Here is a 16,063-nt window from a genome sequence, read left to right as displayed (position 1 = left end):
GACAAACGATGTGTGATTCTTGCAATTGCAGGGATGATTGATCTTCTAAGTTATTATTGTTGTTGGGTATGAGGGTGCGCACGTTCTTGAATTGACAAGCGATCCTGAGCGACTAGAAAATGCGACCACAACAAGCGAATTGCAGCCTTCATATCGTGTCGATCGCGCGTATCGTTGGTGTCAATTGTGCATTTCATGTCGATCGTGTTTCGTGATGAAAGAAATTATTTTTCCTTTCCCGATATTTTCGACGTAAAATATCACCTAAAATCTCCCTAACTTTTCTCTCACTCTATTCAAATATTTGGGATCATCAAACCATATTCATTCAAGCCTTTAGAACACTAATAGACTCAATAATTTAGAGCGCCACGAATCAACAATAACTAAATTCATATTCGGTGAAAATTATTTATTGTTCATTTATCTTATCAAATAATTATTTAAAATGCTAAAATAAGTATCATTATATATTAAGATATTTTTTACTAAAAACAATTATTTTCTCAAAATCACACCAAATCATAATTTTCTAAATGTGGGAATATCAAAAATCAATAAAATCATCCAATTTTTCCTACCAACTGAATAAAAAATTAATTGAACCGGTCAAACCTAATGACTCTCATGGAGGTAAATGGGCCTAAGCCTAGCCTCGCTCTCGAACTATGCAGTGATGTAACGAGGTTAGAATTATCCAAATTAAATCCTAATTTAAATTGTGAAAATTAAATCTGAATGTGTACCTTAGTTCATAATTTTTATAATCTTCTCTTTCTTTATAATGTACATATTCTTTAATATTTTATTTCCTTAGAATGTAATGATCTTTCTCTCAATTTAGGGACTATTACTATTACAAAATAACTAATATGTCAGTAGGGGTGTTCAACCGGTCGGTTAATTGGTTAACCGGTTAAACGGTTCCGGTTAATATTGGTTTTGGCTTTTATTTTACAAACCGGTTAACCGGCCGTAAATGATATCGGTTTTACCGGTTCTAGTTTTACCGGTTTTGGTCGGTTCTAGACGGTTAACCGGGTTTAACTAGAAACCGATAATTCAATTTTTTTGAATTAAGTAATAAACTTATAAAATATTTTTTTAAAAATTATTGTTCGCACCTTCCTATTATACTATTCTCTATCTTTTCTTGTCTCTATTATAATATATTATATTATTATTATATAATATAATATAAATATATTATATTATATTATAATAATATATTTTATTTATATATTTAAGAATATGTTATAATATATAATTTTATTGTAACAATATAATATATTTTATAGCTATTTTGTTAGGTTTTTATATGTTTTTTTGAGAAAATTCAAATTCATTATGTCGATTAGTTTTTAACCAACCAAGTATAAGCGAATATGATTGAATCCCCTTCTCAATCGATAGAACGGGAAGTGAAATCGGTAAATTATAATTTATAACTTTGATTTTAGGTGTGACGTGTTGGAGAGAAAGTTAAAACATGAAGTGGAGGTTGAACTTTGAAGACATCAAGTTTTAATTTGCTCAGCTATTTTGATTTTGTTAATTTATAATTCCACGTTATCGTATCGTTATAAAAACAATTTTACATATTTTAATGAAACTATTTCAATTTGTTATTAATTTATTTTTGTAAAATTTTATATAGATTATAATGTTTTTTAAAAATTATTCTATAAAAATTATTTATAAAATAACTAATACAAATTATAAAATATAAAAATATATAATTAAATTATTACCGGTTTACCGGTTAAATCGTTAGAAAAATAGGGAAACCGAAAATCGAACCGTTTAACCGGTAAAAAACCGATTAACTGGAACCGCTAGAATCGGTTAACCAATAAACCGTTAAAATGAAACCGATTAACTATCGGTTCGGTTGGGTTACCGGTTTTCCGGTTTTTTTGCACAGCCTATAGGTCAGTTATTCTCGTTTAAATATTTCTAATTTAGATCTTCAAAAATTAAAAATGTCACTTAAGTCTTTTTACTTTATATTTATGACAATACACTTTTAAGGAATAAATTTAATTTCATATTATATTAAATTATTTGGTCTTGTATTAAATTTCACATTACACCACTTCATTCTTTTTCCTTAAATATGAAGTTTGAATCAACCTTTGGTAGGAAAAAAAATCTTTTTGCAAATTAATTATTTACCTTAAATATTATAGTATAGTATTTGTGTATAAACAATATATTAGATTGAATATATTTATTTTAATTATTTGGGTGTAAAATAGTGTATTTACAAGGTCAATGTTCATTCTCTTCTACAATATTTTTGTAAGCATTACACGTAACCCATCACCGAGCTCAAAAAGAATTTCTTAAATTGTTTTTTCTTAGTTTTTCGAGAAGTATATTATTTAGCGAGTCCTAAATTATGTCTAACTAATGATAAGTTCTAATTCGGTTTCTCGTCTCAATTTAAGATGAGACGACTCCCGAGAGGGTTGTTTTCTCACTTTGTTTTACGAGATTTGAGAGAAAGGTAATCCACGAAACTTAGCAAAGTATCGACTAAAACATTTATTTAAAAAAATATTCAGGTCGAACCTACCATTAAAATCTCTCGTCTCCTATCGCGGGAGCATTCAAACGAAATGTAAGGCATGGACTTAGACCAATTGTGAGGTACGAACCGCCATTAAGGATGAGGTTTAAAATGTTTTAGAGATCGAAAACGAAGGGAGAGCTAAAAAAGGAAGTACAAATCTGTAATAAAAAACAATTCATTAAGTCTAAGTCGTTTTTCGGATCTTCTCTCAATCTTGGATCTCTCAATTCTATATTTGAATCTAGACCTAAATCAGTATGTCTAATGTGGGTGGGGTTTAGACCTTCCAACCCTTTATCGATAGTCTTTTAGTGTTCTTAAGAATGAATATGTCGATCTCTACTATCTACATTTAATCTAATGAGTTTAACCTAATAGGTACGTTATTTATATGGTTTGTAGACCTATCCCTAATATATTTATTTATTATTCGGCCCAACAACAAAATAGTTGTACTCAAATATTTAATTAATTTCAACATAGAGATTAATAAATGAAAGTGAATGAGACCGACTCATATAGATCAAACTCAATTTAATAAGTTTTAAATTTAAGATATGAATGATTTTAATGAGTTAAATTGTAACATATGATAATGTAATTATCTACAAATTACAATTGGTACAATGGTTTATATTGCATTAAATATATAATATATCTTATATAATATTTATAAATTTATTTATAATATATCAAATATTAACAACTTAGTATTTAACTAAAATATTAAACAATTTCTTTGAGATTATCTTTATTAATATTTCTAATTTATTGTCCCTGCTTTCTATCCGTATTTGTAAAAACATTATAAGTTAATACAAAATGTTATCCTTTTAAAGAAAACAAACAAATTAACCAAAATAAAATACATAAGTAAAGTTCTCATAAATGAAATTTGACATTATATAGGTTTCTATAAAATTGATTAAAATGCTTTTCTATCTATTTGTTTCAATTAAATTGCATTATATATATATATATATATATATATATATATATATATATATATATATATATATATATATATATATATATATATATATATATATATATATATAAAGTAGCAAAATATTTTAATTTATTATTTAAATAATTTAATGAAAGAATAATAGCAATAGCATAACAGGTAAAAAATAACTTATTAATTAAGTTGAAAATCTGAACTTTAATATATAAACTTTTTTAATATATATATTTTTCAAACTTTAATTAAAAGATTACAATAACTTTTTTTTTATATTATAGAAATCTATATTTTGATTAACATTGACTAGAGATAAATTGATTAATATTGAAACAATCATTTTGAATTCTATCTCATTCTTAATCAACTCACTCTAATCCTACAATATATTTCATATACTCACAAATATCGTTAATATTTGTCTTTAATATTAGTTAGCATGAATAAACTACTTTTCAATTTTACCTTTGTATTATTTCTTCTTATTGCAAGTAAGTTTATTCAAAATATTTTAAGAATATTCAATTAAAATTAATAATGAAAGAAGATTGATCGACTTTTTGTTTTGCAGAGAACGATTTAGTATTTTCTGTGGATTGTGCAGTTCGAACCCCCAATTTCAAAGGCAGATGTTTCTTTGACACAGCTTGCAAAGCACAATGCATTTCCGAAGGTGCTCCAAATGGAAGATGTTTGCGGGGAGGATTTTGTTTTTGTCAGAGGCCATGTTGTCCAACGCCTACTTGTTCGGATGGGGTTTATTATAATAATTAATGTAAGGTGAGAAAATAAATAAGGATGGACGATTATGTCGAGGAGGTGGAAATATTTTTAATAAAATTATTTAAAGAGTATTGATATATAATAATAAAATAATAGATAATAATTTAAAATAAAAAGTATTTTAATATTTTAAATAATCAATTGAGTGATATGATTAATGAGAAGTGAGTGAAATTATGTTTGAGTGATTTGAGTTATTTAAATAACTCAAACTGAAAAAGGTTCATGGGAATCTTTAACTATACAATTGTACAACTTCTATTATAATAACAATCTATGTGAAATAAAATAAAACATTAAATTTTAAATAAAAAAAAGTTTTTCCTATTTATTTGATTTTAAAATTAAATTGTCATTTTGAATTTTCTTGGTATTCATGTGAAGTAGAGATGCAAATGAGTCAAGTTACTCGTGAGCCGCTCGGTCAATGCTCGACTTGAGCTTAAATTTGACCAAGTTCGAGCCGACTTATTTAATATTAGAGCCGAACTCGAGCTCATTTAATAATTGCTTGATGATTTGTCGAACTTTTTCGTGTCTGGTACTACATAATATATAATTTTATTTTAATATTAAAACCTAAAATCTAAAAAATTATATCTTGTATTAATTATAATTATCGCCCTAAAAAAATAGAGTTCATAATTCGTTATAGTTAAAATATATTATATTATTGTTGTAATATAATATACTAAGTAAATATATTCCATAAATAAATTTATGTAATATACTATATTATATTATTAATAATAATAATAATAATAATAATAATATATTCTTACAATCTTATCATATATTTTTATAGTAATTTTTCTTTTTATAATTTTTTTTACTTATTAATAAATATTTTTTTATTTTAATAATTTCTGTCACTTATTCACGAACACTTTTCTCTCCTCACCATTTCCCTCATTTAATCATAAACACTTTTTTTTTTTTTTATCTATCGCCACTTCATTTTTTTCATATTATTTCATTAAAAAATTAATACTTAAATTACTCAACTATCAATTATTAATTTCTTTCGTTTAATAGGTATATAACTTTGATATTTTTGTTTTAAAAATAAATTTTGGGTTAAATTCGAGCGAGCTAATAAATACTTAATTGAGTCGAATTCAAGCTAAAGTTGATTTAAGTTTGACTCAACTTATTTGCCGCTCTAATGTGAAGTATATAATTCATTTAACTTGTTAATTAAGTAAAAATAAGGGGTTAAAGTCATAATAATAAAATTATTAATTTTCTTTCTTAATCAATAATTCAAATCTCATTCCTTTCATAAAAAAAAAAAAGACAATAATAAATCACTTATCTTAGCCAAAAATACAGATAAAACTCTAATTAAATTTTGAAACGTATAGAAAAATAATTGGTCACCACTCTATGAACCCCACTCTTCAACTTCCCATTACTTATTATCTGCATCATCATCATGATAATGAATTAAACCTCATGGGTTAACACAAATATGAAATCATAATGAAATGATGTTTTAACCTAACCTCCAAAGTATAACTAATATTGTTTCATAAGATCGATTACCTGTATCTTGGTGGATTTGTTGGCCAATCATTGATATAATCTTGAAGAGGATGACATGGTTGCTGAAAATTTTCTCTCCAATAATGAACCTTTTCTCTAGAGTAATCTATGCTCATTTTCATTTTACAAAGTTTATTTGGATCATCAGAATATAATCTTGCTTTATCTTCTGTTGGTAGATCAAATAATTCTTCAGCTACTAGCATCATATCCCTTGTTAATTCCCCGGATATCCCATGATTAATCAGCTGTCATTTTAGTTATACATGAGTTTCATGAAGAAGAAGAAGATGATATTGATGATGATAAGTACCTGGAAGAATCCATAATCTTGAGAAGCCTTCAAGATTTGGTTGATGATTTCAGTTCTTTGAGAGGAGAGGGATTGAAGATCGATGATTGGGATTGAATTACAAAAGGGGGCTATTAGATTATCGTCTGGTCTTTCTCCGAATGGAAAATTATAGGATTTTGGAACACTCTCTACTTTGCTCCAATTTGATATCATCTTAATTTATCTCTTTGAGAAAACTGTTTTTTTGGAGGAATATCTATATTGGGGCAGTGGAGGATAACACATAAATTATTATTGAATTTAATGATAATGTGGTTAAAAACTTGAACTATTAAATTTTTAATAGTATAATATTATATATTCTTTTGAATATTGTTGAAAAAAAATGTAAGTCTAAAATGCTTACACTAATATCTAATTTAATCTTTTGAAACAGTACATCTCTATTATTTCTTTTGATGAACTATAAAACTAAAAAAAATTAGAGAACATTTAACGACTAGAATACACCGTCAAGAATCATTTATAATATCATTATAATTAAGGGTGGAGAAATCTACCGATCCGATTCGATACGGTATTTCAGATCGGATATCTGCCTCTATTTTTACAAAAATTTGCGATCCATATCCGACCTAGTATCCGACAACTATCCGATCTAAAAACACCAGATCGGATCGGCCAACCGGATATCCGTCGATCCGAATTTTTTTCATATATCTATTTTTTTTGTTTGATAATTAATTATTTAATAATATATTTGATTGGGTAAATATAGAATTATTTCAATTGACAAATGTTGTTGGTTGGTTGAAAATTACCAAAATATTATTTCAGATAAATAATAAAAATATACTAACTATTGTTTAGGCCCTTAGAGTTTCTAATTTCTATAAATATCTTATTTTATTTTAAAATTTTAAAATTCACCGGATCGGCTTCGGGTATCTGAATTATTTTTGCACGATATGTATCCGATCCGGAAATCCGGTAAAAATATCGTATCGGATTGATATTTGAATCCGATCCATCGGATTCAGATTTTTTCGGATTGGCCGGATAAATGGATCGGATCTTTCAGATCGGATTTTTTGTCTCCCCTAATTAGAATGACAATATTCAATGTGTTGAGTTATGAAGCATATACTTATAATAAATTATAAAAAAGTTAATTATAATTTATTGGTTTTGTGATTGAGTTTGGGCCGAACCAATAATTATTTAGTTTGATTACACCGAATATTTACCTATAAATATGTTATGGTTAAAGGTTTAGAGAGATAAAGTGTGAGAAAAAAAATGATGTATTTTTTTTAATAGTGAAATCTTATGGCGGTTGAAATGGACAGAACTCATTTGAGTGAACCACTATAAATCTATATCTTTTTGTGTTTTTATTTTCTTATTTTATTGCGATTTGTGTAGATCGTTTCAAACAGATCGGATTTGGGTATTCAAATCCTGATAAGTGGTATCAAAGCTTCAACGCTAGATTGGAGCATTTGAAACGATGGCAGACGAGAGTAGTATAGGACATGGCATTGAAAAATTCGATGAAACATATTATACGTTTTGGAATATGCAGATTGAGGATTACCTCTACGAAAAAAAGCTCCATGTTTCTTTGAGTAAGAAAGCAGAGAAGATCAATGAAGTTGAATGAAAACTCTTTGATATACAAGATTTTGGGAGTTCTCTAATTGACGTTAGCCAATATTATTGCTCACAACGTAGTAAATGAGAAAATCACCATGGGTCTGATGAAATCTCTCTGATATGTATAAAAATTATATCTTAACAACAATGTACATTTAATGAAAAGAATTTTCAATTTAAGAATGATTTATGTTAATTCTGTCCATATTCATTTATACGAAATTAATATAATTGTGAATGAATAGATATATGTTCAGATTGAGGACGAAGTTATAAGGGCATTAACTAATAACTATGTTAAAATTCTAAATTAAAATTTATTGAGTTACAAATCGTGTTACGATTGAAAAAGTTCATATTTAAAAAAAAATAATATATATAACTTTGTTAGATTATATTATAAATATTATTTTTTAAATTATTTTTAATAATTTAAACAAAAATCATGAATCATTTTAAAATTTATATTATAAAAATATATATATGGTTATTATATAGTTTAAATAATAATAAATTTGTTAATCTCTTCAATAGCTTAGTGGTTATAGACCTAAATTAAAATATAGTTGAGGTTTTGTGTTCAAATGTTGGCAATATAATTTAACCTCCATTTTTTTGGTTATTTATAAGAATGAAATGTGAAGTTGAGGAATGAATTTTTTTATTTCCCGTTAATATTATTTTCAAAACATTTGTGGTTATGGAGTACCATTTTACTCTCGAGGAGTGATAGAGAGAGAAAATTTAAGAGGGGGAATGATGTGTCACTATATCACTAGTTGAAAAAAGAGTAAGGAGAGAGAAGAAAAATAATTTTTATTATTTTTTCGGCCAATCAAATTGTGCCACATCATTCTCTCTCCCAAATTTCATTCCCCTATCATTTCTCTTTACTGTAGGAAATATATATGTCATTAGTAACGTTTTAGATGTTTCAGCCCCATTGAATGTGAGATGTCAATCGATGATGACTTTTGTCTAAACACATTGAGTAAATGACAATATTTCTTCAGAAGATTTCACGAAAATATTATTGAAAACACACTTTTCTTTTGACATTTTTATTGGAATGGAAAAGATGCACATTTTAACGTTGATGATAATCATATATATGAAGCATTATTGTAAAGTCCAAAGCGAAATTGAATTATATGTATGTTATTGGGTGACGAATATAGATGATTTCTATGTTGGCAATGACAATAAGTCACACACTAAAATAAATTATTGGTAATTTTAATGCATATATACCATGCTATTATATTTCATTCAGTCATTATGTTTTATTGTTTACATAATAAAAAATGCATGTGTGTTCTTGATTGTCTTTTGCTTTCTACCATAAAAATTCTAATGAAATATTTATATGTATTTAATTTCATATATCTGTATGTTAGTAATTGAGTATATATAACAGTTGATAATTACTCTTTCTATTTTATGTGACCCACAAAAATGCTTATCTAAAAATAGAAAAATAACATTTCGATTTTGAATGATCTGATTTAAGTTGAGATTTTGGGTCCTTTTCGAAGGACCCGTGCTTTCGTCGACATCGACTCCCACACAACGATGTGAACGGGCAATAGCGTTCAGGAGATGAGCGATGCACGTTCAACCTTCTACTTGGATATATTAGAGTATGGGTTCAAAAACTTATAATTTGCTAGCTTATTTTACTTCAAAATTTGTCTATGTAGACTTATCAACCTCTTCATTGATCTTTAGTCTCATTTTCTTTTGTTTAAGTTAAGACAAAATAGTTTGCACTATTTAGTGAGATTATCTAGATAGATATTATTCGAGTCATTTTTCGGTTATATATTCTCCCAAAGTTATTTCTTTAGAATATCTCGTCCCAAAAAAATAAGAAATTAACAAGGCACAAAAAACATGTTTGTTTAAGTTCCATTTCCATAACTTTGATATTTATGAAGCTGGTTAATTAGTTAACGACTTTTATTGAAATATATTTTGTTTTGAATGTTTTATTATTTTTATTATCTTTAATTTAGTTATAACATTTAAATGATAAATTAAAATATCATACTAAAAACATTTCAAATTAAAATTGATCTTTGACTTGAGTGTGCTAAGAGTTTTATAAATTAAAAAAAGAAAAGAAGAGGCTTAGAATTTTTATTTAACTTGTCAAATAAGGCTAAATAAATCCATAACTTAAAAGATTGACATTTCTATGACTTTGAAACTTCACACTTGTGTTAAAAAATAGTAAAAATACTTACACTTTTAAAATCATGTGTATAAGATAGGAAAGTGTTAATTTTTTCAGTTAAGGTGCGATTTTATTTAGCATATTATCAAGTTTAATGGCTAAATAGCCTACATATTAAGCTTGGTAGAGCAGATGGATGACAATAGTGGCGGGTCTCCCACAACGAGGGTAAAACTTTTAAGATATTATATATATATGTTTATCAAATAAAGCTTTGTCTGAGTGATTTTAGAGTTAAAATGTATAGTAGAAGTCAGGTAATCAAACCCTGTCTCTACTATAATTATAACCTCACACTTCTTTTTTTCTAATATTTATAATAAATTAACCATTTCTATAAAAAAAAATTAATTCATAATTATAGTATTCTAATTTCAAATATAATTTTATTAAAGTAATTATTATTAATATTTTATTTTATACAAAAAAAAAAATATATTTTCTAAAATACAATATTTATAATAATACATAAATTTTAGTTAATATATAAATAACATTTATTTATATAAGTTAAAATATAAAGAATTATATATAAAATAATGAAAATCATATAATATTATTATTTATTTTAAAACTACATTTATATTATAATTTATTTATATATATATATTTTATTAATTTTAATATAATTAATAATACAAATTACTTATAAATATAAGGGTAAAATAATAATTTATATAAATATAAGGGTAAAATATTATTTTATATTTCTTAATTTTAAATTAATTTTAAATTATTTCAACAAATAAATGTATTTGTTAGATTTTATTTAGGGGTTGTGACACATATTTATTTTTAATCATTTATTTTATGTAGGATATAGAATAATGAAGATGTTCTATAAACGAATTTGTACTTCTACATCACATGACCAACATGAGTCTTCTCAATCAATTAATGAGCCTACTAATGTTACTGATCAAATATACATGGTTAGAATATAGCATATCAAAAGATGCATCATTTTGTTTTTGGTGTTATCTTTTCAAACCTTTAAATAGAGAAAACGTAGATGATACATTTATAGGAGATGAGTACAAAAATTGGAAAAAAGCATTAGAAAGATTCAATCGTCATATGAGAACTTCAAATAGTTATCATAATGAAGCTAGAATTCAATTTGAATCATTTTAAGACCAAAGACATAACGTGAGAAACGTTTTACGTACACATGGTCGTGATATATAAATAAATTATCACACATGTTTAACGACAATATTTGATGTAACACGCTTTCTATTGAGGCAAGGATTACCTTTTCGAGGACAGGATGAGTCAAGTAGTTCATCAAATAAAGGAAATTTTCTTGAATTGATTGATTGGTATAGTCAACGTAATGAAGATATTTGTCTTCTTTTGTACCGACTCATGGACAAGAATAATTTAGTAATTGTGCTTATTAGTATTTTTATGTAATTATCGAGTAAAATTTTAATTAAAAAATGCATTTATTTGATAGCCAAAAAATGCTACTTTATTATGTATTTGCCCCCCCCCCCGAGAAAATATTTCTAGGTCCGCCACTGGATGACAATATAGTGAATACTTTTTAATTAAAATCTCGAGTTGAACTATTAAAATTTTACGATTTATTCTTAAATAGATACACTCTTAAGATTTTAAATGTACGATAATAAAAGTTTACGATTTTACGAATTTATAAACCATTTCAATTTTATACTATTTTACATTAAAAAACAAATTTATATTTATAAATAAAAAAATTAATATTTATTCAAATAATAAATTAATATAATAATTTTATAAATTTAATTTTTTTTATTGTGTTATTTACCTATTATTATTTTTAATTAATTTTATATTTAAATATCCGAGATAAAGCACTTAATAGGTTATGGCATAAATATAGAGGCGGTTGGTTGGGTTTATATAAAATTTTAAAATTCACTAGTTATAAAATAATTAATTATATATAAAAATAATAATAATAATATATAACTAATATTTTTCAAATTAAACTATATGAAATAATTCTAGATTTTAGAGGATTACCCAACCACTTAAGATCTTGGTTTTGAGTGACTTGAACCTATATCAATTATTAAATATAATTTTTGAATTTTTTTTTCAACTCTCATATTTATACAATATTAAATTAAATGAGATTATATTAGAACGCATAACTTAATTTGATATAAGCATTAGATTATTAATTTTTTCTAAAGAGTTTACTATCATTTCTTTTAAAGGACATGTTGAATTCCTCTAGAAAGGCTAATACAATCTTACACAATTATTATCTCTATTTAAAACAAAATACTCTTAAATCTAATTTAAAATCTTTATTTGATAAGTAGCTAATTAATTCATGTTCATGTTACTATTGGATGTATTTTTTTTATTGAGCATGTTTGGCTCAATGTGTTGTAATTATATTTTATATTAAGTTAAATTTGAGCAATTATGATATTTATGTACAACGTAAGATTTGTTTATTTATTCCTTTTTTGTGGGGGGTGTATATGAGTCTTGACTTTAAATAATTTTTATCTGAAAGAATTATTTCCTATTGAAATTTATAATTATTCTATTGAAAATTAACAGTTTAGTTAATTAACTACTATTGAAGGAGATTTTAAATATATAGTGTTATGATCTTAGTGAAAAAATATTTCATAAGATATATTTATATATAGAATGTTTTAATAAATTAAATATTTAATGAATTAAATAGAGAGAATAAATCATTCAGAATAAATAAGTTAATTAAATATATAATTTCTTTTTATCTTATTCTTCGTTATTCTCTATTTCTAATTTGCATCTTCCTCTTGGGAGGCCAAAAACAATTATGAGATTTATGGTGGTATTTATTTTACATGAGAAGGAAATATATATGTTTATGTAACCTTTTAAATGTTCAATTCATTGAATGTGATGGGTTATTGAGTCGACGATAATAATGAACAATATTTCTTATAAAAACTAGGAAAAATTTTGTGCGATACACACAGATAAAAATATGAACAAAATAAATTATAATAATATATATTCAATGTTTAAAATCTTTAATAAATCATGAATAATATATTAAAATAAAAAATACTTAATAAATCATGAATAATATATTAAAAAAAATAGAATACTCTCATTTCACATTTTATTTATTTCGGTAAAACAACTCATCTTCTCACATATCTCATCAGATATTTTTTTCAACGAACCTCTCATCTCATGATCTACACTTTCACTTTGGTCTATCAAACATCTGATTCATATTTTTTAATATTTATCATAGTGGCCTCACACTTTGGTTAATCAAATATTTGATTCATATTTTTTAACTACTTTTAATTGTTACCGGCCTATTATCCTTCGACAAACCACATCACAATCACATTTGGTTAAGGGTTATACTTCTTTTGTTAGGTTGCAAGTTCGAAACTACATATAGCATTTTTAATTTCATTTTTAACCGTTTTAAGTTTATGGACGGGTCAAACTAAATATCCATTTACTCTCACATATATATTTAAATTAACCACAGCTCTCGACCCGACAATCCTGACACTTTGAAAATTACATAATTATATATATATATTAATTAGTTAAAAAGTTGAAAAGAATGTCCCGCGTTCATCAAATTTGGCGTTAAATTTTAAATATAAAATCTTATTAGCCTAGTTGGTTAAAAAGTTGTACTTGTTTTTGTTATATTGCAACTTCGAAACATACATATAGCATTTTTAATTTTATTTTTAACTGTTTTAAGTTTATGGACGGATTAACCCACAATCCGATCTAAGTATCTATTTACTCTTACATGTATATTCAAATTAAGCACAACTCTCGACCTGACAATCCAGACACTTTGAAAATTAAGCATCATATATATATATTCCACTGTTATTCAAAAGATATATTTTTGTCATTTTTATTAGAATGTAAAAAAAAAAGATTTAACGTATATATCGATCATATCAAACCATATTTTCAAGTCAAAAGGGAAACTGAAATATGTTAAGGTAATTTTTATGTGGTAATGACAATAAATTATTTATAAAATAAATGATTGATAATTATAATATGTGAAGATAATTTCTATGTTGGTAATGACAGTAAATTATTTATAAAATAAATGATTACGCTTTACAAAATCTATAAGCAATTACGAACAAAAATATTATATTGAGATCCTATAAAGGCAGGTAACCCACAAGATTCCTATGATTTCTCGTTTTTAATAAAACAACATGGTCCCTTTTACTTTAAGTATTCCAACATGGTCATTGGATTATTTCATGATAATACAAAATCTATTTTTCAACGAGTTTATTAATTTTAATTAATTAATTTAAAAATCAATTTTCATCTAATTAATTCAAAAACCAAAATTTATGGATTATTTAATTCTTAACTAATTAAATCTAAAAAAACATTTTTCAAAATTAGTCAATTCATATTCATTCAAACCATCTTTGTAGGATTAATTAAAATTAACCCAAATTTCTTAAAATTATTTAAAAACAAAAAAATAGTATTTGTTGAGAATACATAGTTCCACCATCTACGCTCTTGAAAAAAAGAAAAAAAAAATCCATTTTTTCAATTTAAATTTCATCAAAAAAAAAAAAGTCTTCTACTCTCAAGTTAACACTTATTATTCGATTTTATATATTCATGAATAAGAAAAAACTTAATTAAATGTTTGGCTAATCCATTTTCATCCAATCAAGCGATTACAATGAAACAATTTTCACAATATATATGGTTTTAGTAATTTACTAGTAACACTATTTCTTATATAAATAACAAAACAATACTTTTAACTATTTAAAAAAATGTTTTTAACTCTAACCTAATTTATAATACAAATTTTCTATTAAATTATATATTTAATTTATTCATAATATCTTTATTTCAATATTTAAAATAATAAAATATCAGTATATTATATTTAAAAAAATATATTTTTGATATTTCGTTTTTCTAACTAGAACGCAAATAACATCTCATTCACAAATCCATAAAATACTCTAAATAAAACAATTCAAATTGGATACAATCAATAAATATTAAATTGTTATACTAATTTCATCCATTTATTTATTTATTTAATTAATTAGCATTTAAATTGTACGTAACTCCATAAATCACAATACTAATTATATTGCAAATTTAATTGGAGGTCACATGACAAAATTGTTAATAAAGACCATATGCTACCTTTAAAGATAAACATATTTGAAGACATCATTTTTAAACAAAATTTTATTTGTGCAATTAATAAAAAAAATATTTTGTGGTAAGAGTACGACTCACAAAAATAAGTGAACAAATATTAGTTATTATAGTTACAATCCATTGTACTAATAATAATAAATTTGTGATTTGTTGAGACTTAATAATGAGTAATAATGACGAAATTCGTTCACTAGATATAGACCAAAATACAACCGTCTTAAAGACCAAAATATGTACAAAATTTTAAATGCTAATTAAACTACCTAGTAGAGTTAATTTGATCTTGTTTTTTTAAAATTAAATTTTATTTAAGATATATTATTAAAATATATTAATTATTTAAAATTAAAATTTAATTAAAATAAATAGGAATTTATTCTGAATTAAAATAAATTTTGAATTATTTAGAAAAAAATGGATTATTATTCATTTTAAGGAACTTAAGTTTATTTTTATATTTAATAATTAAATAATTAAAATATTTTAATATTTTAATTAATTAATTAATTAATAATTAAATAAATATAATAAAATGAGGAATCAATACAAAAATTATAAGTTAGGTCCAGTATCAAAAAATTAAGGAAAAAATTGTCCCAACAACTAATATAAATAAAAGTTTGGATATATAATAATTTGGTTGGTAATAATTTTTTTTTTAAGTTGGGCTTCCAAAAAGTAAAATCTGTATGTAAATTCATTGCATTGCATGATGTTTGATTATGGTTTAATTCAAACTTGCTTAAAATTATTTAAGATTTTTATAATTAAATTAAGTGATTTAATTATGTAATGATATTATTA

The 16,063-nt window shown here is 24.4% G+C and overlaps 1 protein-coding gene across 1 annotated transcript; it reads right to left on the bottom strand.

Annotated features, from left to right (window-relative positions):
* Positions 1-5,846: 5,846 nt before the first annotated feature.
* On the bottom strand, positions 5,847-6,393 carry LOC124915752 (protein DOWNY MILDEW RESISTANCE 6-like). The gene is made up of 2 exons (XM_047456519.1): positions 6,181-6,393; positions 5,847-6,115 (listed from the first exon to the last, which is right to left on the bottom strand). The coding sequence occupies exons 1-2, from the start codon at positions 6,373-6,375 to the stop codon at positions 5,864-5,866; spliced, it is 447 nt and encodes a 148-aa protein (XP_047312475.1). The 5' UTR covers positions 6,376-6,393; the 3' UTR covers positions 5,847-5,863.
* Between the last annotated feature and the right edge of the window lie 9,670 nt (positions 6,394-16,063).

The sequence above is a fragment of the Impatiens glandulifera genome, chromosome 1 (assembly GCF_907164915.1).
Source record: "Impatiens glandulifera chromosome 1, dImpGla2.1, whole genome shotgun sequence".
NCBI lineage: Eukaryota > Viridiplantae > Streptophyta > Magnoliopsida > Ericales > Balsaminaceae > Impatiens > Impatiens glandulifera.
Note: the sequence above shows the minus strand (reverse complement) of the source record. Positions and strands in the feature narration are given on the sequence as shown.